We start from the raw sequence: 25,327 nt of genomic DNA on the forward strand, positions 1-25,327 counted from the left end.
CAAATCCCTCCCCTTCTAAATTACTATTAATAGATAACATTTATGTACTACTTTTTTGTTTGTTTTTGAGACAGAGTCTCGCTCTGTTACCCAGGCTAGAGTGCAGGGGTGTAATCTCAGCTCACTGCAACCTCCACCTCCTGGGCTTAAGTGATTCTCTTGCCTCAGCCTCTTGAGTAGCTGGGATTACAGGCATATGCCACCACACCCGGCTAATTTTTGTATTCTTAGTAGAGACAGGGTTTCACCACGTTGCCCAGGCTGGTCTCGAACTCATGGTCTCAAGCGATCCACCCGCTTTGGCCTCCCAAAGTGCTGGGATTGCAGGCAAGAGCCACTGTGCCAGGCTGATTCAGTATTATTTAAAGCTGTGCTGAGGACCCATGTGAAAGTCCCTCAAGAATCCGTCAATTGGAAATATGACTGCTGATGTGGAACCTGAATTAGCTTATTAGGAATTTATGCTTTCTCATTTGGAAGTTGGATATTACACTTCACAGAACCATCATGAGTAGCATACAAATTGAAACCCCAAACCATGACATAGTCCCAGCTGCTTGGGTAACTGAGGTGGGAAGAATAGCTTGAGCTGAGGAGGTCGAGGTTACAGGGATCCATGCTTTTGCCACTGCACCCCAGCTGGAGACAGAGCAAGACCATTTTCAAGAAAAATAAACCCCAACCATGAATGTGTACCCCCCAGAACCTTACAAACAACTACCCACCATTCACCACATGAGGAAACCAGGGCTAGGGGGTGAGGGGTGGTGGTGGTGAGATGACTTGCCCAAGGTCAAACTGCTGGCGCATGGAATTAGAATGAGAACCCAGGGTGGTCAGGTTCTAAAGTCAGGTTCTTCCATGCAGCATTCATTCAGGAGCTACGTAAGTACTTCCTATGTGCCAATGACATTCTTTTAGACACTAGGAATATACAAGGAAACCAAAGTATCTACCCTCAAGTGTCTTTGAATTTTTACAGAATACTCCAAAATCACCTTTCCTCAGCTATCCAACCAAACTAATCCACACCACATCAATTGTAATAGCAAAAGCTCAGATACAACCTAAATGTCCATCAATAAGGGATTACTTAACTTTGTGTTATAACCATCACCTATAAAATGAAACATTACACAGCCATTTAAAAAAGACACAAAGATGAGGAAGCTCCTATTCCTCATCTATATGGAAAGATCTCTAGGATAGTGTTCATTTTTAAAAATTATACCTTTATAAAAAGGCATAGAGCAATATATTCAGAACTAATATGCTAACATTCATATTTTTAAATTGTATTTGAAAAATAGCTCTGGAAGGCAACCCCAAAAACTGGCTTTATGGACAAGAATGAGTCTTTATTTTAAAAATTTTTATTTTTTGAGACGGAGTCTCACTCTGTTGCCCAGACTGGAGTGCAGTGGTGTTATCTTGGCTCACTGCAACCTTTGCCTCCCGGGTTCAAGCGAGTCTCCTGCCTCAGTCTCCCGAGTGGCTGGGATTACAGGAAGCCACCACCATGCCCAGCTAATTTGTTGTTGTCGTATTTTTAGTAGAGATGGGGTTTCACCATGTTGGCCAGGTTGATCTCGAATGATCTGCCCGTCTCGGCCTCCCAAAGTGCTGGATTACAGGAGTGAGCCACCATGCCCGGCCTTAAAAATTATTTTTTAAAAATGAGACAGGGTCTGTGTTGCCCAGGCTGGTCTCAAACTCCTGGCATCAAGTAATCACCCAACTAGGGCCTCCCAAAATGCTGGGATTATAGGCATGAGCCACCGCACCTCACTGAAGGATAAGACTTTTTACTGTATACTTTTTTTTTTTTTTTTTGAGACAGAGTCTTGCTTGTTGACTAGGCTGGAGTACAGTGGCAGCATCTCGGCTCACTGAAACCCCCGCCTCCCGGGTTCACGCAATCCTCCCACTTCACAGCTTCCCAAGTAGCTGGGATTACAGGCACCTGCCACCATGCTCGGCTAATTTTTGTATTTTTTAGTAGAGACAGGGTTTCTCCATGTTGGCCAGGCTGGTCTCGAACTCCTGGCCTCAAGTGATCCACCTACCTCAGCCTCCCAAAGTGTTGGGATTACAAGTATGAGCCACCACACTTGGGCTATTGTACACTCTTCTTAATTCTGACCATTGTGTCTGCATTAGTCATTAAAACACTGATTTTTTTTTAAAACTAAGGTCACTTTTTTTGGTAGATACAGGGTCTTGCTATGTTTCCCAGGTGGGTCTAGAACTCTTGGGCACAAGTGACTCTCCCACCTTGGCCTCCCAGGGTGCTGGGATTACAGGCATAAGCCACCGTGCCTGGCCGCTTTTTTCAATTTTAAAACAGCCCTCTTCCTAAGGGAAGGTCTTCAGCCAGTAAAGGGCTAACCAGACAATTCTGTCAATTATTTCCTTTAAGGAGAGACTCAATGACTCCAGTCTTCTCCTACCACGTTACCCAGCAGGCGGCCAATGGATTGACTCCCCTATTACTCAGAAGACTTACTCCCCAAAACTCTGAGAGCTGCTATGGCCCCTGGGAGCTAGAAATCCTCTTCCTGCTGTCTACAAAATCTACTTCCCACTAGAGTGTACAGCTCACTCCACTACCCTGTCTTCTGGCATATTTCCACTGTTACATGCTTCCAAATATTTGTAGCACAGTATCTGGGCTGTCCATCTATTCTTAGAAGGGACAGTGTCAACAATCAAGGAGAATCCAACAGTCATGTATTATAGGCGTATGTGCCTCCCACTCAGGGTGCATAGTCCAGATACACCCAAGGGGCTGGCCTCATCAGTTCTAAACTGCTTTGAGTTGGGTGCAGAGCACAATCAAGGGACAACCATCCAGACTGATAGGAATAAGCTTCAAACACCCACTCTGCTCAGTACACCCAGCTACGTGTTTTCCTACCCAAATCCTCACAAAATAACCTGCAAGGTGGTATTACTGCTCCCAATCTGACAACTCAGGAAACAAGAGGCTGCCAGGGGTTGAACTGTCCCAGGAAGCAGCAAGATCAGGTTTCAAATCCCAAAGGCAGGTAAATAATGAAGAATATGAAATGTGGAGTCCAGAAGACTTGGCTTCCAATCCCTATAATGTCACTTACCTATCACACGATTGGGTAAATTGTGTGAGTACACAGAAGCTCAGTTTCCTCATCTGGAAATGAAACAGTAACACCTACCTCATCAGGTTATTAGGAAGATTAAATGGGATAGTGGTCAAACAGCACTGAATACTGTGCCTGGCCCAGGGTAAGTAAGGTAACCTCTCAATAAAAAGTACCTCAGACTACTAACAATTAACCTAGGCTTCTGACATCCACACCCTGGCCTCCTTCTATACCACTGAAAAATTCTCTCAAACTGGGAAGAAGTTAGCTACAGCTGTGTTCTTTACTCAATGGATGAAGCTGATCAAAGACGATGACACACGGGACCAAAGGGCACAACAGGGAACTGGCTCAGTCTGCATTTGGAGAGAGCTGTTTTATAGGGGTCCTCTGTGGTTTACCAGAGGAAGCAGAAGATGGAGATTTCACGAAAAAGCTGGCCTTTCCAGGGAAACTTGCTGGGCACATGTATGACATGAGTAGTCTTCTCTGCAAGCTATGAGTCAGAGAGAGGCTGGTAAATGGTAAGCCCTGGGGCAGATCATTACAATTTCCTCCCAGATGCTTCCTGGCACTACTGGCTTGTATCACTAGTTTCAAAATGAAACTCATACGAAACCAGGTCTCATCATCACTCATCCCTCCTTTACCCCGTCTTTTAATAGTCAGCGAAGTAAAGTGACTCCTATTCCTAACTGCAGCATGGTTCCACAAGGCCACACATCTTGGCCAAATCACGGGGACATGAACGGGCTTGCGTCAAACTCTTTCTGGGGCAAGCTGATGATGAGCACATGGGGCAATAGTTCAGAATTTAAGGCTGGAAAATGGAAGCCAAAACATAGCTCTTTCTTCCACACCCATCCAGGGCTTCAGACAGTCATCTGACTGCATTTGCCTCAGTTTCTCCCACAAGGATTCTTGAATCACAAGGTCAATAAACCCGATGAAGAGGTGCCTGCTCTACCAATATAAATGGACAGCTTTTAGCACTGAGCCTACACGTACATTTCCTAAAATATTGTTGGGGAAGGGAAAAACAGAATCAGTAACCTGAGGCTACTTCTAGAAAAATTAACAATTAATATCATAGAACACATTATAGATAAAAATAAATAAAAAAGAAATTAACAACAAAAAGCCAGAGCTCTGTGTATCTGCACTCGATAGAAGACATCCAATGGAAGCCAGGAGTCTCTGGCCTATGTTCAAAGCTCCTCTCTAAAGATCATCCTGCCAAGCCTGGCCTCAGGTCCTGAACTGGCGCACTAATAAACTTGGGCAATAAGAGTTTGGTCCCTGGGGTACTAGAGCTATTGGGAAAAGAAAGCTTTTTAAATAGACTTATAAGAATTGATGGATGCTGGGCTGAGAACTCATTCCTCTTATGTTCCAGGCCTGCTTTTAGGTTGGAATTTGCCTAGACACCTCCATACTCCCAAGGGAACACCCTTGAAGGTCAGGAGCTTTTCTCTTCCTGGAGGTGCTATGTAGTCTTGATGTCCAACATTACTAGATGTTCTAGCAAAAGAAAACCACCCATCTCTCTGGAGACAAAACATCCATCAAGTGATCAATCTCCACCAATTTCCCTACTGATCTCTGGGTATTTTGACTAGAGGAAAAGGAAAATATCAGCTTAAACATATTGTGGCCAAATGGCAGCCTGGGGAGCAGGAGAAAGAGATTGCCTAGGAAATTTCTATTCTAGCTTGGCTTAGGGACATATCTAGCTCACTGATAACAAACAGATTTGTCCTTACAGCTATCACTACCTTCTGTTAAGGGATTGGGATAAGAGGGCACAGGGGAAAGTAAGTGGAAGTGACTTGAAGAAAGATTCTGGCATTTTTCCTAAGTAAAACTACATATAGAAAAAAATTCACCAACTAAGAAATACAAATTAAAAGGACAAGCGTTGTGTCCCAGTTGGGAACTGGGTGCTGCTATATATTGCTAAGGGTGGGGGAATGTTAACTGGCACAACCTTTCTGGGAAATTAAAATGCCTTAAGCCTGTTGACCCAGGAATTGTGCCAAGATACCATCCCAGGTGTGACAAAACCATACTTGCTGGGATGTTTGTGACTGTTGCTTAATAGGGAAAAAAAGCAAAAAAAGGTCTCAACAACCTAACTTACAACTGAACAGTTAAATGCTGTGTCACAGTCATCCAAATGTCTAATCTACAGCCTTAAATTTTTTTTTTTTTGGTTTGTTTGTTTTTTTTGAGACGGAGTCTCACTCTGTCACCCAGGCTGGAGTGCAGTGGCCGGATCTCAGCTCACTGCAAGCTCCGCCTTGCGGTTTCACACCATTCTCCTGCCTCAGCCTCCTGAGCAGCTGAGACTACAGGCGCCCGCCACCTCGCCTGGCTAGTTTTTTGTATTTTTAGTAGAGACGGGATTTCACCGTGTTAGCCAGGATGGTCTCGATCTCCTGACCTTGTGATCCACCCGGCCACTCGGCCTCCCAAAGTGCTGGGATTACAGGCTTGAGCCACCGCGCCCGGCCTACAGCCTTAAATATTGTAAAAGAAAACCTACCCAGGAAAAAGTACTTTGCAGAAGGGGGAAAAAACCAGGTCACAAAGCCATTTATAGCATAAGGCTGACAATTATTATATAAAATATTTATAGTTTTATTCTTGTACCCAAAAAAAGAGAGGGGGGAGCTGAGCCCTGGTACCAAGGCTGCCTCTCCCATCACCAAGTATTTTCCACGCACAGGAAAACCAAGATGGTGGCCAGTGAGCCACACCCGTTTTGAGACCAATGGGAGAGGACATAGGGCAGCAAGGCAGGGTAGGGGGAAGAGAGAGCGCATGCTGGGATCCCAGGAGGCCTTGGGGCTCCTGCATTCACTTGGGAGTCGCCCCTGGGCATGCTGGGAGGCCCACTGCCCCTTGCCAAGCAAGCTTGGGGCAGCTACACAAGGGCCTACCAGAGCCCCGGGTGCACCTATTGGGGGTCCAGGCCTTTTTCCCCAGAGATGTAAGCACAGCAGCTCCTGGAGGGCAACAGGACCCAGGTGGAGTGCAGGTGCACCTGACAGATGCCCCCCATCTACACACAGGCCCCCTGGACCTGGATCTTTTCATAGACGGGGCTGATGGGGTGCCTGAGGCCCTCAGCTTGGAGCCCTTCTTCCACCCACCGAAGGAGAAGAGCAAGCTGGGTTACTGGGGAGGCAACCCTGAGAGTGAGTGGTGAAATCATTCAGACTCGGGTCCTCTGTCTCAGATCAGATACCCTCAACAAAGACTCGGGTGGAGAGATCGGGAAATGGACTATCGATTTCAAATATTCCTTTGAAAAGACAAAGGTCCCGTATGGGCGGTAGGCCCACATTTTGCTTATCTTCCAGTTTTTCCATAGTAAACATGTATTTGATTTTCAATCAGAATTTGATGTGAGTTCTTCCCCCGACTAGAAAACTTACATGGCAACCCCATGTTGTTGAGGGTGGAGAAAGCAGTTCCAAGAGAGTTTTGGCTGAAGAAAGCTCTGCTGTGTTCAAGTTCCTCATAACCCTTAGAAGGTGAGTCTTCCCTCCCAGAGTGAAACCCAAACTCTGAGAGTTTGGAACATGGCTGACTCAGCATGAGGTGTGCTGTCTGGCTCATTGACTACCACCCTCAAGGACCATGCCAGAACAAAGATACCAGTGACCAACCTGAGACAGCTGTGATAACAATTAAGGGTCTGGTAGGTAAAAGTGCTGTGTATTGGCTCTGCAGCCTTGAGTCAATCACTTAATCTCTAAACTGTTTAACAGTAAGAACTCAATAATGTAAGCCCTTCTTAATTTCCAGTCTCTAAAATGGGAATACACACACACCCACCCACCCACCACAGTGCTTGTTAGGGTCAAACATGATGTGTTGTGCTTTATTTTTATTTATTTATTTTTGAGACAGAGTCTTACTCTGTCACTCAAGCTGGAGTGCAGTGGCATGATCTCGGCTCACGGCAACCTCCACCTCCCGAGTTCAAGCGATTCTCCTGCCTCAGCCTCCCAAGTAGCTGGGACTACAGACACGTGCCACCACGCCCAGCTAATATTTTGTACTTTTTGTAGAGACGAGATTTCACCGTGTTAGCCAGGATGGTCTCGATCTTCTGATCTTGTGATCTACCCGCCCCAGCCTCCCGAAGTGCTGGGATTACAGGCGTGAGCCACTGCGTTCAGCTGTATTGTGCTTTAAAAAGCACAATGAAGTATTAAAAACCAGGGGCAGTGATTTAGAAAGCAAAACAAAAGGACAGGAAGGTGAAGAGGCCTTAATGTTGTCACATAGCAGTGATTCCCAAACATAGTTGATAGAATCATCTGGCAAACTATTTAAAAAATCCAGATTCCCTGCCGACCGCCCACCTATCACTTCTACTAAGTCAGCTTCTGGAAATGGATCTGGGGAAAGCAGTTTGTTGCTTTTTTTTTTTTTTTTAAGTTCTTGATTCTCTCATTTATTGCTCATGAGTAGGTAAATTGGTATGGCTTTTTGATGGCACTTCAGACCACATATCAAAAATTTAAATATCCAGATGCTTCCTCTGACCAACACTTATATCTGTCTATTCAGTATCTCCTTTGGATGCTTTCAAGATACCCTGAAATCAGTATGTCAAAACTTAAATTCATGATCTTTACTTAACCTAAATATAGTCTTTTTCCAGCATCTCTCCCAGGGAATAAATAGCATATCATGTACTCCAGCTTGAGAATAGAATCTGGGCATCAGAAGCAGCCCAGAGTCTGGAGCCAGAGTGCCTGGGCTCAAATACCAGGTCCACACTGACTTTGGGCAAGCTGGTTAACCTCTGTGTTTTCTCTGCTATGAAATAGGAATGATGCTAATATCTACCTCAGTTTAATGAGTTAATACTTAGCATAATGCCTGGCATGTGGTTTAGCCAGCAGCTGCTTCTTCCTTGACCATTTCTCCCTTAGAGCTTCCCTTCCCAGACTATCACCCACCAAAACCCTTCCATCTCTACCCCCACCACCTTAGTGCATACAACATCATCTTTAGTATAAATGAGTACAAAATCTCCATTTAAAAAGACGAATCTCTTAAAAATGCAACAGCATAGTACACTTGAAAAAAATGAAATAAGGTCATTTCCCTGTTTGAAACTCAGTGATAAGCCTTTGGTCATAGTATAAAAAACAATACGGCCGGGCGCAGTGGCTCAAGCCTGTAATCCCAGCACTTTGGGAGGCCGAGATGGGTGGATCACGAGGTCAGGAGATCGAGACCATCCTGGCTAATGCGGTGAAACCCCATCTCTACTAAAAAATACAAAAAAACTAGCCGGGTGAGGTGGCGGGCGCCTGTAGTCCCAGCTACACCGGAGGCTGAGGCAGGAGAATAGCGTGAACCCGGGAGGCGGAGCTTGCAGTGAGCTGAGATCCGGCCACTGCACTCCAGCCTGGGCGACAGAGCAAGACTCCGTCTCAAAAAAAAAAAAAAAAAAAAAAAAATATGGCCGGGCACAGTGGCTCATGCCTGTAATCCTAGCACTTTGGGAGGCCAAGGCAGGTGGATCACCTGAGGTCAGGAGTTCAAGACCAGCCTGGACAACATGCTGAAACTCTGTCTCTACTAATACAAAAATTAGCTAGGCGTGGTGGCAGGCACCTGTAGTCCCAGCTATTAGGGAGGCTAAAGCAGGAAAATAGCTTGAACCCAGGAGGCAGAGTGTGCAGAGAGCCAAGATCTCACCACTGCACTCCAGCCTGGGTGACAGAGCGAGACTGTTCCCCAAAAAAAAAAAAAAAAAAAAAAAAAAAAATTTTTTTTTAAATCCACCAGCCTCCAGGCACGGTGGCTCATGCCTATAATCCCAGCACTATGGGAGGCTGAGGCGGGCGGATCACAAGGTCAGGAGATTGAGACCATGCTGGCTAAAATTAAATGACTTTGTGTATGCACACAGTAGAGATGAAACCCCATCTCTACTAAAAATACAAAAAAATTAGCCGGGCGTGGTGGCGGGCGCCTGTAGTCCCAGCTACTCGGGAGGCTGAGGCAGGAGAATGGCTTGAACTTAGGAAAGACTGTCTCAAAAAAAAAAAAAAAAAAAAAAAAATCCACTGGCCTCAGCCTCCCAAAGTGCTAGGATTACAGGAGTGAGCCACACTGTGCCCAGCCAAAAAACTCTTTTTAAAGAGACAAGGTCTTGCTATATGTAGGCCCAGGCTGGAGTGTAGTGGCTGTTTACAGGTATAGTCATCATGTACTACAGCCTAGACCTCCTGGGCTCAAGTGATCCTCCTGCCTCTGCCACCCCAAGTGGTGGGACTAAAGGTGCATGCCACCATGTCCTAAAAAACAAATTCTTTAATGTGCCAATCTCTCTCTCTAGCCACATTGAGCCTCTCCTTAAATACAGCATAACCCCCTGCCACAGGGCCTTTGCACACACTCCTCCCTCTGTCTGGAACAGTGTCTCCTTGCATTCTCACTCCGATTTTACAGTTAACTCCTGACATCTTTCAGATCCCAATTCAAAAGTTACTTTTTCAGGGAAATTTCCTTCAACCCTCCCAAACTAGATCAGATTTCCCTGTGAAAAACCCTTCTGGCTTTTCTTCCATAGAATTTATTACAACTTGTGATTATATCTTAGTAGTGATTGGCCAGGCGACGTGGCTCACGCCTGTAATCCCAGCACTTTGGGAGGCTGAGACGGGCAGATCACCTGAGGTCAGGAGTTCAATACCAGCCTGGCCAACATGGCAAAACCCCATCTCTACTAAAAATACAAAGAATTCAGCCAAGTGTGGTGGCAGGCGCCTATAATTCCAGCTACTTGGGAGGCTGAGGCAGGAGAATTGCTTGAACCTGGGAGGTGGAGGTTGCAGTGAGCCGAGATCACGCCATTGAATTCCAGCCTAGGATATAGAATGAGACTCCATCTCAAAAAAAAAAAAAGTTTACTAGTGATTAATTGCCTATCTCCCCCACTAGAATTTGCTTATCACTGTCTCCCAGCATTTAGCACTGTGTTTAATTGTTGAATGAACAATTTCATAGTTCAATGAACTATGAAAGCCACATGACCCAACAATTTCACTTCTAGAAATCCAGTCTAAAGAAATATGTATACAAACTATTCCAGCTATAATAATACTGCTATTCCTCCTGCCACAGGCACTTAACATTGATGTACTCACTACATGTTCTTGCATACACAAAGTCATTTAATCCTCACTATAACCATATGAGATCCCCATTATTATATTTATTTTACAGATGAGAAAACTGAGGCACAGAGGTTAAGTAACTTGCCCAAGGTTCCACAAGTAGTAAGTAGACAGATTCAACCCAGACACAGTGGCTCTGGGACCCCAATTCAGGAACTCTATACATTATAACACAGATAAATTTCACACAAACTTCAACAGCAGAAATTTGAAATGGTGCCATAAATATTAGTCTTGCTCTTTATGTAAAGTGTGAAGAAATACAAATCTCCCAAATTGAAAGTTTTAAGTTACATAATTTCAAAGCTGGAGAGAGTAGTGAATTGTAAGCATCCCCTTGCCCCCCCTCCCCCACCCCATACATATACTTCACGTGTTCATATGAGAACATAAGACTGGAATCATGGGAATTATGAATTATTTGTGGCTTTTTTCTTCAAGACGAGTCTGGCTCTGTTGCCCTGGCTGGAGTGCAGTGGCGTGATCTCGGCTCACTGCAAGCTCTGCCTCCCGGGTTCACGCCATTCTCCTGCCTCAGTCTCCCAAGTAGCTGGCACTACAGGTGCCCACCACCGCGCCCGGCTAATTTTCTGTATTTTTAATAGAGACGGGGTTTCACCGTGGTCTCAATCTCCTGACCTCGTAATCCACCCACCTCGGCCTCCCAAAGTACTGGGATTATAGGTGTGAGCCACCACCCCCGGCATATTTGTGGTTTTCAAGAATGCATCCTTTGTATCAATGCAACCACCCTGTCCTAGGCTTTAGTGCAGCAATATTTGAGTTTAAGAAAAAGCTTAAAAGCTCCTCTTGGGGGAAAAATAAGAACAGAAATGAGTGTCTGCTTTAAGACTAGAAATCAACTTTTATTCAGCAAAATGCTTGCTAACTAGATTTTGAAATCTAAAGAAAAACTTGAGGAAAAAATGCACTTTGCATTGACTGATGACACATTCTGAATCTCTCAACACCCGGAGAAAAAAATGCTAGTGTGAATCAATGTGGTAGTTTACTTCTGAGTCATGCAATTTCAAAGTTTTTGAGTTTTGGTAAATTCATATGCTTTTGAAACTACTATTATTTAGATAGTCATTAAAACAAAAGTTAGTATGAAAACTAATTATTTTTAAATGGTATAGTAACCTTAAGTTTACAGCACAGTCTGTCTTAGAGGTATTGTTTAAACATAAAAGCTCGATTTATCTGGATCATGTTAAGAGGAACAGCTCACTCGATCATCTTTCTACAGCAGTCTTTCCTAATAAGGCAATTACTGATAGTTAGATTGCTAAAAATCCAAACACTTTACCATTTTGATGTTAACTCTTCCCTCCCACCACATCTGTAAAAGATAAAAGTAGAAGATCGGCTAAATAAATCCTGATACATTCACCATGTAAAAGACTATGGCGCTATTCAAAACAAGATAGATGTGTATTTAACAGTCTGGAAAGATGCCTGTGATTCTAAGTTAAAAAGCAAGTTACAGAATGACATTTGTATGCATGCTATAGTCCAACTCTTGTTTTTAAAATTCCTGTATGCATACATAAAGTTTTTTGTGCCAAAAGAAAAAAAAGGGTCTACAAGGATTCTTATAAAATCAGTAACTGTGTGCTTGCCCTTAGAGAGTAGAACTGGGGAAGAAAAGAAATTTCACATATTTATTTCTTTTTCTCTCTTTATTTTTTGTTTTTTTGGGGACAGGGTCTCACTCTGTTACCCAGGCTACAGTACAGTGGTGTGATCTTGGCTCACTGCAACCTCTGCCTCCCGGGCTCAAAAGATCCTTTTTTTTTTAAGACAGGGTCTCACTCTGTTGCCCAGGCTAGAGTGCAGTGCAGTCATACGATCTTGGCTCACTGCAACCGCCACCTCCCAGGTTCAAGCGATTCTCCTGCCCCAGCCACCTGAGTAGATAGGACTACAGGCATGCACCACCATGCCTGGCTAATTTTTGTACTTTTTGTAGAGACAGGGGTCTCACTATGTTGCCCAGGCTGGTCTCGAACTCCTGGATTCAAGCAATCCTCCCACCTCAACCTCCCAAAGTACTAGAATTACAGTTGTGAGCCACCATACCCCAGCCTTCATGTGTTTATTTCTGACTTGCTTATATTGACAGGCAGTAGAGTTCAGTGGTGTAAGCTCAGTCTGCTTAGGTTTGAATGTGAGCTCTGCTACTTACTTAGCTGTGTGATCTTGCGCAAGTTACTTAACTTCTCTGGCCTCAGTTTCCTCACCTGTAAAATGGGGACAACAATAGTACCTCCCTCAAGGGATGTTTAAGGATTAAATGAGCTGATGCATATAAAGTACTAAGAACTTTATCTGTCACATAAGTGCCACATATTTTATTGAAAAAAGTGTGTCTTTACAGTGAACATATTTTCATGTATTAATTTGAAATCCCAACCAGCCAACCATCCCTGTGTAAACAACATAAAATGGTATACATTGGGGAGAAGACGATAAAAAATAAAAAGCTCCCCAGGCAATTTGATCACCAGCCAAGCTTGCCAACTACTGACTCAGAGGCCAAAAGCAGGGATGAACCAGTTGGAGTGGGGCTGAGTTCCAGTTGGGGAATGCAGGAGACTTCTGGAAGCGGAAAGAGACCGTAAAAGACAAGAGAAGAGCGGGTCTCAAAGTGTGGTGGGAAGCCTGGATGAAGCGACTCTACAGGGAGAGGGCAGTGTGTGGGCCTGGCGTCCTGTCCTGGCTTGTGTGGCGAGAGCTCACAAGTAGCTGTTTCTCCCCTGCCTCAAGTTACGACAAGATGGGGCTTGCTGTGCAAATGTGCAAAGGCCGCTCAGAAGGCAGCCAGCCTTCAGCAAAACACCCAGGAGAGCGGCCGAACCCTCCACCCGGGCCCTCTCACTGGCCAGTTTCCCACGCACGCACAGGGGAGTTAGGGCCTCAAGGCTGAGGAGCTTGGACTCAGTAACTCGCCTCAGGCCACATGATTTGGGACGAGAAACAGCTTAGAATCCATTTTTCCCTTGCCTGTGCTGGGATGTACACCATCACGCCTCTTCCCACTGCTGGGTTTAACGAGAGTCTGAAGAATTTCCAAATGGACCAAGATACAAATCATTTCTCTAGACCGTAGTTCTAGCTTCTCTATAAAATGACTGGGGGCCAGGAATGATGGCTCACACCTGTAATCCCAACACTTTGGGGGACCGAGGTGGGCGGATCACTTGAGGCCAGGAGTTCAAGACCAGCCTGGGCAACATAGTGAGACATAGTGAGACCCTGTCTCTTAAAATAAAAAAAAAGAAGACTGGGAGATCTGGGGAATACCTGTGGTCCCCAAATTTGGAAGAAGAGACTTCTCAGAAAGATGCACATGCGTTCTTAGACACAGTTAATTCCTGGGGATCAACGACTTCCTAAAGAGAATATGACCCTAAAGTTAGAACTCAAGCAAAAATACCTTCTACTTCTAGCGTACAACACAGGCTGTCAAGGTCTCTTGCTATTAGGTAACTTCCAACTTTATGTGGTCTCGAACAAAAGGGGGGGCTACTGAGATTGAAGGAGAAGAGGGCCTGGGATTATACCTCCCTATTCCCCATCCCCCATTTAGCTCTAACATGCCTCAGACTCCTAGGAAAAAACCTATCTTTCCTCCTGGTGTTCAGTATCCCTGGAGAGGCTCTCACGAGGGGAAGCAGTCCACCAGCCCTCCCACCTCCTGGCTCTGCGGCCTTGGCTCTGAGCCTTCTCCTCAGATGTTAGAGAGCCACAGAGCCAGAGTCCTGAGTTCAAAGATGGGGTCGAGGGAGAAAGGAAGACGTTTGTTTGGCTTTTTGAGACAGAGTCTCGCTCTGTCACCCAGGCTGGAGTGCAGTGGTGCAATCTCAGCTGACTGCAACCTCTGCCTCCCCGGTTCAAGCAATTCTCCTACCTCAGCCTCCCAAGTAGGTGGGATTACAGGCATATGCCACCATGCCTGGCTAATTTTTTATTTTTAGTAGAGACAGGGTTTCGCCATGTTGGCCAGGATGATCTCGAACTCCTGAGCTCAGGTGACCCACCCATCAAGGCCTCCCAAAGTGCTGGGATTACAGGTGTGAGCCATCACACCCAGCCCGTTTGGCTTGCTTTCCCCAGGTGAGGCATTCTGGTTCACTGCCCAAGCAGCAGGTCCCCAGCACCCTGAAGTCCAGCAGACAGAGGCAGCTGCAGCCTGGAGGGAATGTTGTCAGCTGGAGGAATTTGCAGACCTCTGATGCTCTAGGTAACCCAGAGCCCTAAGAATGCCCAGATTTGGCTGGGGGAGGAGGAGTGAGCGGGGAAGGGTCTGTCAAGCCCTTCTACCCAGAGCAAGAGGTGAGAGGTCTTTGCTGTTGGAGGCAGGTGGGGGTGGGGTGAGGAGAGGCAGAGCAGATTCTCTGCAGAGGACTGTCAGTTTGAGTGCTATCAGGCCTGGTATCTGAACCCTCCTTGTTCCCCCATATCTTAAAAGGGAGGCCAGAGGTCCTGGGCAGAAGTGCCTGCCACCCCCCACCCTCCTGGCGATTAGCAGGGGCCTGTGGAGGGAACAGGAACTCAAAGCCCTTGGGCCAGAAGTTAACTATTTCCAATCTGCCTCTCATTTGGCTGGGGCCAGAAGACTCCAAATGTATTTCCCTTTCCCACCCCGATTTCCAAATGGTCAGTGCCTCATACTTAGGGGGTCACACCTGTGTTCAAACTGTGACTCCACAATTTATTAGCTGGGTGACCTTGGACAGTTACAAAGTGACAAGCCGAGGTTTCCTATCCAGTTAAATGGGGCCAATTCCACCCACCCCACGGGGCTTTTAGGAGGATTAAAGGGGCTTATGACATGAAGTACATAGTGTGATTGTGGAATGCAGTGAGCTCTCAAGTGGTATCTGGGTGGCAGTGGTGAGTTTTCACAGCCCTTCCTTGCCAGCCCTGCTGCCTGGGTTAGCAATGCCAGGTGACTAAATGAAATGAGAAAAAGACGACTGAGGCAGACATAGTCCTCCAGTCTGAGAAGCGTGAGGGGAGTCAAGAAGGGCTGCTGGGAGTGGGGGCCAATATCCTGGTTTCAGGGAAGACTTCAGAGACCGTGGTCTCCATACTGGTACAACTAGGACTTCAGCTATTATGTCTCCATACTGGTACAACTGGGATTTCCCCAAACACTCTGCTGCAACACTCTGCTGCCTCTGGTACGGGGTGAGACAAATTTCAAGCGGGGCTGGACCCTGCCTATGCCTCACTGGCTCTCTCCACCTCACACTTCATGATCCAGCCAGATTCAATGTATCCAAGTCCCTGGAACCCTCGTGTTGTTCCTCTGCCAGAACACTCCACGCCACCTCTCATGCCCAACTCCCTTGTCTAATTCTTCTTCCTCGGCTGCCAGCTTGGACATCAGTTCCTCGAGATTTCTCCAAGAACATGTCAGCAGCCCCTCCTATGTGACTCCATATCACTCCTTTCCCACCTCCCCCTCAATCTCTCTTTTTTTTTTTTTTTTGAGACGGAGTCTTGCTCTGTCACCCAGGCTGGAGTGGAGTGGCTTGATCTCTGCTCACTGCAACCTCCGCCTCCTGGGTTCAAGCCACTCTCCTGCCTCAGCCTCCCGAGTCAGCTGGGATTACAGGTGCTTGCACCACCATGCCAGGCTTTTTTTTTTTTTTTTTTTTAAGCAGAGATGGGGTTTCACCATGTTGGCCAGGCTGGTTTCGAACTCCTGAGTTCAAGGGACCCGCAGACCTTGGCTTTCCAAAGTGCTAGGATTACAGGCATGACCCACCACATCCAGCCCCCTCCAATCTCATATATGCATATATTGTATTTTGTCTGTCTCTCTACACTAGCAGGTAAGTGGCCCTTTGAGGCTAGGATTTTTGCACACTTTGTTCAGTAATGAATCCCCAGCACCTAGAATAGTACCTGAACCCTAATCAGGAGTTCACTGAGGGTTAGGAGCAGTGGCCTGGTTTACCCCGAGTATCTAGTACCCAGTAGGTACTCAGATGTTCGTTGGCTGAATAACCATTTCAACTTGTCCTTGGATCTCAGACACTTCACTGTTTCTATAATAAGAGAGGAGCTGGATTTGAACATGTTGGCCAAATAAGGAGGCTGCTGCCCACCCACACACTGGTCAGGATAAAAATCTCCACCCAGGGCCACGCACAGTGGCTTACACCTGTAATCCTAGCACTTTGGGAGGCAGAGGCAAGACGATTGCTTGAGGCTAGGGGTTCAAGGCTAGCCCAGGCAACATAGTGAGACCCCTTCTCTATTTAATGTATTCATTTTTTTTGGAGACGGAGGCTTGCTCTGTTGCCCAGGCTGGAATGCAGTGGTGCAATCTTGGCTCACTGCAACCTCTGCCTCCCAGGCCCAAGCAATTCTCCTACCTCAGCCTCCTGAGTAGCTCTGATTACAGGGGCACGCCATCACGCCAGGCTAATTTTTGTATTTTTAGTAGACGCAGGGTTTTGCCATGTTGGCCAGGCTGGTCTCGAACTCCTGACTTCAAGTGATCCGCCCACCTCAGCCTCCCAAAGTGCTGGGATTACAGGAATGGGCCACCATGCTGGCTGCCTCTACTTTTTTTTTTAATTTATTTTTTTATTTTTTGAGACAGAATCTCACTCGGTCACCCAGGCTGGAGTGCAGTGACACGATCTCCGCTCACTGCAACCTCCACCTCTCAGGTTTAAGCCATTCTCCTGCCTCACCCTCCCATTCTCCTGCCTCACCCTCTGAAGTAGCTGGGATTACAGGCACCCAATCACCATGCCCAGCTAATTTTTTTTTTTTTTTTTTTTTTGAGACGGAGTCTCGCTCTGCCGCCCAGGCTGGAGTGCAGTGGCCGGATCTCAGCTCACTGCAAGCTCCGCCTCCCGGGTTCACGCCATTCTCCTGCCTCAGCCTCCCGAGTAGCTGGGGCTACAGGCGCCCGCCACCTCGCCCGGCTTTTTTGTATTGTTTTAGTAGAGACGGGGTTTCACCGTGTTAGCCAGGATGGTCTCGATCTCCTGACCTCGTGATCCGCCCGTCTCGGCCTCCCTAAGTGCTGGGATTACAGGCTTGAGCCACCGTGCCCGGCCTAATTTTTGTATTTTAAGTAGAGACGGGTTTCACCATGTTGGGCAGGCTGGTCTCGAACTCCTGAGCTCAGGTGATCCTCCCGCCTCGGAATCCCAAAATGCTGGGATTACAGGTATGAGCCACTGTGCCCAGCCGCAAAAAAAAATAACAATAATAATTAACTTAAAATTAAGAAAAGGGCCGGATGCAGTGGCTCACACCTGTAATCCCAGCACTTTGGGAGGCCAAGGAGGGTGGGTCATGAGGTCAGGAGATCGAGACCATCCTGGCTAACATGGTGAAACCACGTCTCTACTAAAAATAAAAAAAATTAGCTGGGCATGGTGGCACATGCGTAGTCCCAGCTATTCGGAGGCTGAGGCAGAAGAATCACTTGAATCCGGGAGGCGGAGTTTGCAATGAGCCGAGATCATGCCACTGCACTCCAGCCGGGGCAACAGAGTGAGACTCATCGCAAAAAAGAAAAAAAAAAAATTAAGAACAAATAAATCTCCACCCAGGAAGAAGTTCTCACTTAAGAAATTCAGGGCCCTTTCCAGATTCCCTTTCTGCTTTTGAGGAAAGAAGCAAGCATCAGGATAAGGACAAAGAAAGGGAAGCTTTTCTCCCCCAAGACAAAGGATGAGGCCAAGTACATAATAAAGACTTGCTGTCTCTTAGCATAGGGCCAGATGAAAATCAAGACTCCAGAAGGGGGGGGGTCTGGCAGGGAGACTTGGGGTGGGAGAATGCAGGAGACACCTCACTACTTCAGAACAGAGAGGAGCTGATATCTCAGTCCAGGATCACAGTACTGGAATCCTCAGTTAACCCGGCAATTGTGCCCCAGGTGTATAACTAACAATTAGGGGTGCACAGGTCACCAAAAGACGTGCACAAAATGGAACTACTGAAATGCCCATCAACAGCAGAATTGTGGATAGTCACATAATGAAATACTATACAATGAGAATCAACTAGAACTACATCCAGAATTATGCAAGAATCTCTCAAGGGTGCTGTGAAAGCAGTCAGAGCTAAGGGGTTAACTGTATGATCCTCTTACAGAAAGTTCAAATGCAGGCAAATTCACCTGTGGTACTTAGAAGTCAGAAGAGTGGTTATCTTGAGAGAAGGGTTGAAATTAGGAGGAAAGGGGCATCTAAGGCCCTGGTAATGCTGTTTCTTATCTGTGTGCCAGAAACACAGGGGTTTTAGGTTTGCGACATTCATCGGGCTGCATACTCATCATTTGGGCACTTTTGTCTACATTTGTTATTCTTCAATAACATCGAGTCTCTGAATGGAGACCATTCAGCCTCAGGACCAAAGCCTCAACTGACTGGAGCTGGGGAGGCCCTTCCCTCCCTCATCTTCCATCATCCTCCAAATGCTTTGCAGAGCTATAGTTTCTGGCCCTAGAAACTCTGCTTGTCATGAGCAATGCCTTCCTTGTGCAATAGGGAGGTGAAAGCACCCTGCGCTGGGTAACCTAGGAACACAGCAGCACATGAGGAGGTGGGAAGGGAGACTAGAGGTTTGAGACCTGCTCCCCAGGCACAAGCTACTGGTGATGCAGGACAGAGTCTTCAGCAGAGTAACCCTACTCTGCTGCTAAGCCAGGAAGGCAGCCTGCTAGGCTTGAAGCTCCAGTTCCCATTCATTCCTCAGAGCCAGATTTATGGATATCCCCCTGGGCTGTGGAGGCAAAACACCAGGGTTTAAATCCTGGCCTTCTGTTTACTGCACCAGTGACCTCTCACTAAGTTCCTTAACCTCATTTTACAGCTAAGTGGCAATTATCAACAACTGCTTTGCAGGACAGCCCATAAGCACAGAAAGTTACTAAATTAGGGCCCGTTGGTCACCTCCAGTCGGTCCAGTCCTGCCACCGCACCCGCCAGCCGTGTTCTCCATGCAGTTCAACAAGGGCCCCTCATACTGGCTCTTGGCCGAGAACCAGCTCCTGTCCAAATATGACCCCCAGAAGGAGGCAGAGCTCCGCAGCTGGATCGGGGGACTCACCAGCCTTTCCATCAGCCCCAACTTCCAGATGGGCCTGAAGGACAGAATTATCTTACACACTCATGAACAGCTGCAGCCAGGCTCAGTCCCCAAGATCAACCACTCCATGCAGAACTGGCACCAGCGAGGAAACCTCTCCAACTTCATCAAGGCCATAGTCAGCTACGGCATGAACCCCCATGAACCTGTTTGAGGCCAATAACCTGTTTGAGAGTGGGAACATGACGCAGGTGTTGTCTCTTCTTTGCCCTGGTGGGGAAGGCCAAAACTAAGGGGCTGCAGAGCAGGGTGGACATCGGCATTAGGTACTCAAGGCAGCAGGAGCGGAACTTTGACTACAACACCATGAAGGCCGGCCAGTGAGTCACTGGGCTGCAGATGTGCTAGCCAGTTGGGCATGACCATATACGGCACAAGAAGGCATCGCTACAGCCCCAAGAACCACATCCTGCCCCCATGGACCACTCGACCATCAGCCTCCAGATGGGTACAAACAAGTGCGCCAGCCAGGTGGGCATGACGGCTCCCCGGACGCAGCGGCAGATCTATGACACCAAGCTGGGCACCAACAAGTGTGACAACTCCTCCATGTCCCTGCAGATGGGCTACACGCAGGGTGCCAACCAGAGACGCCAGGTCTTTGGCTGGGCCAGCAGATATACAATTCCAAGCACTGCCCACAAGGCTCAGTGGCCAACAGGGCTCCCTTGGGCACCAATGAGTGCCCAGGCCCAGGGGAGGCCCCTGAATACCCCCCCTTACTACCAGGAGGAGACCAGCTACCAAGGCTCCCAGCACGCTTTCTCCCCACATCGTCTCCCTGCCTGGGTTTTGGGGTTTTTCTGTGTTTTTTTTCTTTTTTTTTTTTTTTAACCTGTTCAGTGTTGCCAATCAACCGAGGGTCTGTGAGTGGCGGCATTTGATCTGGCTGGAGGGCTTCCCCCCTTGCCTTGGTTCCTTCGCAGAACTGGGCCACCGGGTTGTGCGGGAAGGGGTTAAGGCCGCATCCTGATGCGTGTAGGGTGAGGGTCCCTGCTGGCATGTCCAGGCTATGGGCTGAGCTGTGCTGGGGAGAAGAGATCTGCGCATAGAAGGAACCGCTCCCCAAAGGTTTCCAGTTGCCCTTGCCTCTTCCCCCATTTGTGGGCCGGTCAGTTTGTGGTTTCTGCACCCATAAAGTTTCAGGAAGTATTAACAAAAGAAAAAAATGGCCGGGCGTGGTGGCTCACATCTGTAATCCCAGCACTTTGGGAGGCTGAGGTGGGCGGATCACCTGAGGTCGGGAGTTCGAGACCAGCCTGACCAACATGGAGAAACCCCTTCTCTACTAAAATACAAAATTAGCCGGGCATGGTGGCGCATGCCTGTACCAGCTACTTGGGAGGCTGAGGCAGAGGAATCGCTTGAACCCAGAAGGTAGAGGATGCAATGAGCCGAGATCACACCATTGCACTCCAGCCTGGGCAACAAGAGCAAAACTCATCTCAAAAAAAGAAAAAAATATATATATATTTTTCCCCGAGGAATGGGGCAGGGACAGTGGAAAATGAGTCCCCTGGGAGAGGGGGCCTGGCCACAATGCTAAAATATCTCAGGCTCCTGAGTGGCTGGCTTTCTCTAGGACCCTCAAGCCTGCCTAGGGGCCCAGTGGGGAAACTGAGACCCGCACAAGGAAGTAGAATTCTGAGTCACTGGGGCTAAGCCTGACCCCCTCTCCATGCTGACCACCCCCTACTGTCGTCCTCAGTAGGTTTTTTTTTAGGCGGAGTCTCTCACTCTGTTGCCCAGGCTGGAGTGCAGTAGTGCAATCTTGGCTTGCTGCAACCTCCACCTACTGGGCTCAAGCGATTCTGCCTCAGCTTCCCAAGTAACTGGGATTACAGGCACACGCCACCACACCAAGCTAATTTTTATATTTTTAGTAGATACGGGATTTCACCATGTTGGCCAGGCTGGTCTTGAACTTCTGGCCTCATGTGATCTGCCTGCCTCAGGCTCCCAAAGTGCTGGAACTACAGGCGTGAGCCACCACACCTGGCCCCTCAGTAGGTTTTAAGAAGCCCCCAGCCCTCCGTCTCCCCTTCTGGGCCTGACCAGCTATACTGCTTCATCTCCCATGGCCACACACCCCACCCAGGGGCCCTGCACCATGAGATAATGTGAAATACCGACTGTGGACCAAATGCAATAAAACCTCTGTTTTTAAGAAAAAAATTACTAGACTGTTAAGCTCCCCAAGGGCAGGGACTTCATTTTGTCCATTGCTTTAGTTGAAGTTGTAGAACAGTGCCTGATCCTGATCTATGCAGATGCGAAACATATGCTTACAGGAAGAATGAAATGTAAATAAAGGGCATACCCCAGAGTAGGGACTTCCACAATAAAAGGCCGTTTTCACACCCAGAGCTGAAATAGACAAAACCATCTTGATGTTAACTTGTGCTCAGTCAGATGCAGTACTGAACTTGGAAGTTTCCTCCCAAAGCTGATGATGGTTAGTTTTTAATCTGACCCAAAGGCTGACTATGGGTCAGCTGAACCTGCTGAAGGCCATAATGAAGGACTGCATCTGTTTGACTGCCATTAAGCTGCCTCTCTCAGTTGTTCACCCTTAAGGATGAGTAGACCACTGTAGGTCACTCATTTTTAATCACTGCACTAATACCGTGAAAGTTCCCTCCTCCCACCTCTCCACTGTCAGCTTCCAGAACACTCTTGAAGAAAGGTGGCCCCCAGACTGTGGGACTGGGATGGGGGAATGTGCCGGCTCTCCTTCCCTCCAGATTAACCTTTCCTCTTGAGCTAGTCAAGACCCCTCACTTGGGCCCTTAGAGACTAAAGCCAAACCAATTTCCTCTACGTGAATGTTTCTGGAAAACCCTAAAATAAAAATAAATAAAAAGACTAAGCACTCTTGCGGCAGGGGGCCAGGAGAGCTTGTTATTTATAGCTGTGGGATTCAGGGATCCAACATTCTACCCTCTCCACTCAGGCCCTGCTTTCTGGTAGTAAAAAAAATGCCAGGGAGCTGGGCATGGTGGATCGTATCTGTCATCTTAGTGCTTGGGAGGCTGAGGTGGGAAGACTGCTTGAGCCCAGGAGTTTTTGACTAGTCTGGGCAACACAGTGAGTGAGACCCTGTCTCTAGAAACATTAAAAATTAGCCAGGCATGGTAGCACATGTCTGTGGTCTCAGCTACTTGGGAGGCTGTGGTAGGAGGATCACTAGAGCCAGGAGGTAGAGGCTGCAGTGAACCGTGATTGGGTCACTGCATTCTAGGCTGGGATGGGTGACAGAGCAATACCCCTATCTCAAAGAAAAAAAAAAAAAAAAAAGCCGGGCGCGGTGGCTCAAGCCTGTATCCCAGCACTTTGGGAGGCCGAGACGGGCGGATCATGAGGTCAGGAGATCGAGACCATCCTGGCTAATACGGTGAAACCCCGTCTCTACTAAAAAATACAAAAAAACTAGCCGGGCGATGAGGCGGGCGCCTGTAGTCCCAGCTACTCGGGAGGCTGAGACAGGAGAATGGCGTGAACCCGGAGGCGGAGCTTGCAGTGAGCTGAGATCCGGCCACTGCACTCCAGCCTGGGTGGCAGAGCAAGACTCCGTCTCAAAAAAAAAAAAAAAAAAAAAAAAAAAAAAAAAAAAAAAAGAAAAAAAAAAAAAACCAGGGAACTTTGGGGTCTGAAATTTCCATTCATATCCCACCTGATCACTGCAGTGATGACTTAGTGAAGCCACAGTCATGTAGGCTTTATCTATAAAATGGGCCGCCCTTCACAAGGTTGTCAATTCATTCATAATTCATAATTCATACAGGGACTGGGGCATCCTGTAAGGTACCAGGTCCTGGACATATACCAAGAGGTAAAAGTTGTGTCTGTCCCACCCTCAAAGTTCATGAGCTGTTTGGCTTAGTGAATCCAATCCATTAAGCTGTGCCTCTGTTTTCTCCACCTTCCAAACCTCAGGCAAGGCTAGACCATGGGGTTTCTGAAGTTCAAATTCTGAGATTAAAAAGCTCAGCTTGTTTAATATTTACCTCACCTGCTTTCAAGGGAATGTTAGGAGGATAAAGCAAGCTCAAGAGTTGCAAAAGGGCTTTGAAGGGGAAGATGCACATACAAACAAGGCATTAATTACATCAGATAAGTTCTTTCGAGCTGAACTTCATAGACGCCGTTGATATTCATAACCCAGGGGCGAACAACAGGGGTGATTGTTCCTTAGCAATATGGAAACTTGTCTGCTTGGCTAAACTTGAGAGTGTGTATGTTCCTGCAGGATAACCCTTTCAACGTGGCTGGATCCAGGCTGGGGCTGTATGTTTTGAGGATGAGGAACTAGTGTGCGGGTGGGGTGGTAGAAAAGTGCCAGCTTAAGACCAAGGATAGAAAAAGCAAGATGTTTTGTTGGGAAGTCCCAATTTATTGGGACTAACTGGACCAAGAAATGCGCTTTTACTTAAAAAAAGAAAGCAGCAGCCCATGCCACCGGAAGCCTACTCTAAGACCCAGCCATGTGGCAGGGAGTTTCAAGGTACGCCAAGCCCATTAACCCGTCCTTGTTGTATAACCCAGGTGTGCTCCTGGCACAAACCCACCATTTTCACAGTGGAAAAGCAGACATCCGAGAAAGCTGAATTTCCTCTAAAGGTTTAAAATGCCTGACGTCACCGGGAAGCACGTGCCAATCCAACCATGAAATCCAAAACCTGATCACCGCTTCCCCGCAAAACCTCAAGCCTAGTGAAGTGACAGCCAATCTGGTATTTTTGCTTCAGTAGGTAAGAAGGCACAGACAACACTCAAAGCTATAGCCTGCTCTGGGAGGCTGTAGTCAGAGAACTTGACAATGGGGGTGGTGTGGGGGTAATTTGGCAGAAGTCTGGTTAGCAGTAAGGCTTCCTCAGGGAGCCGGAATTGGATTTGGGGCCCTGCCCGAGTTCACATTTTTACACGTTGGCTGAGTTGCAGTTTGTTAGCCAGCCAGTAATAAACCCCTGCGCAAAAATTTAAAGTTTATGAGGCATGGCTTCTTAATGCCTCTCCTCAGCTCCCTACAGCCAAGGGTTTAAGGAGCCTAGCCTAGCCCGGGTGTTAATTGTTTTGTCTACAGTTATTTGGAGAAAGAATTTTTTTAAAAAGGTCTTCCACAGACTCAAGGTCCTCAATCCTCTTTTGGAGAAATAAAAGAGCCACTCTGTCCCCTCCGCATTGACAGCTCCACATGCAAGCAGTGGGAATTTGTGCCTGGGGTGAGGAGGTAAGTGATGGAGACTTTAGAAGAATGCTGGGTAGCAAGGATTCTCAATGTTTTGAAAGCCGGGTAAGCCACAGTTCCTTCCCCGCAAAAATGAATACTCAAATTCCCAAAAAAATTTCAATGTAAGGATCCTCTGAAACTCCACCCAAGGATCCAGGGTTATACCCGTTTAAGAACTAAGGTTTCGGCCGGGCGCGGTGGCTCAAGCCTGTAATCCCAGCACTTTGGGAGGCCGAAACGGGCGGATCACGAGGTCAGGAGATCGAGACCATCCTGGCTAACAGGGTGAAACCCCGTCTCTACTAAAAAAAATACAAAAAACTAGCCGGGCGAGGTGGCGGCGCCTGTAGTCCCGGCTACTCGGGAGGCTGAGGCAGGAGAATGGCGGGAACCCGGGAGGCGGAGCTTTGCAGTGAGCTGAGATCCGGCCACTGCACTCCAGCCCGGGTGACAAAGCGAGACTCCGTCTCAAAAAAAAAAAACTAAGGTTTCGCCGGGCGCGGTGGCTCACGCCTGTAATCCCAGCACTTTGGGAGGCCGAGGCGGGAGGATAACGAGGTCAGGAGATCGAGACCATCCTGGCTAACATGGTGTAACCCCGTCTCTACTAAAAATACAAAAATTAGCCGGGC

At 47.4% G+C, this 25,327-nt stretch overlaps 1 protein-coding gene and 1 pseudogene across 1 annotated transcript in view; one reads left to right on the forward strand and one right to left on the reverse strand.

The window, feature by feature from the left end:
- The window catches only part of LOC115895183 (cadherin-3-like), a 35,577-nt gene extending 32,847 nt beyond the window's left edge, over positions 1–2,730 (reverse strand). The window contains exon 1 of the mRNA XM_030924442.1: positions 2,640–2,730. Within this exon, the coding sequence (XP_030780302.1) occupies positions 2,640–2,730 (91 nt within the window). The remainder of the gene's footprint in view (positions 1–2,639) is intronic.
- A 705-nt stretch (positions 2,731–3,435) lies between these two features.
- On the forward strand, positions 3,436–24,091 carry LOC115895184 (annotated as a pseudogene).
- The last annotated feature ends 1,236 nt before the right edge of the window (positions 24,092–25,327 follow it).

The sequence above is a fragment of the Rhinopithecus roxellana genome, chromosome 20 (genome assembly GCF_007565055.1).
Source record: "Rhinopithecus roxellana isolate Shanxi Qingling chromosome 20, ASM756505v1, whole genome shotgun sequence".
In the NCBI taxonomy this organism is placed as follows: domain Eukaryota; kingdom Metazoa; phylum Chordata; class Mammalia; order Primates; family Cercopithecidae; genus Rhinopithecus; species Rhinopithecus roxellana.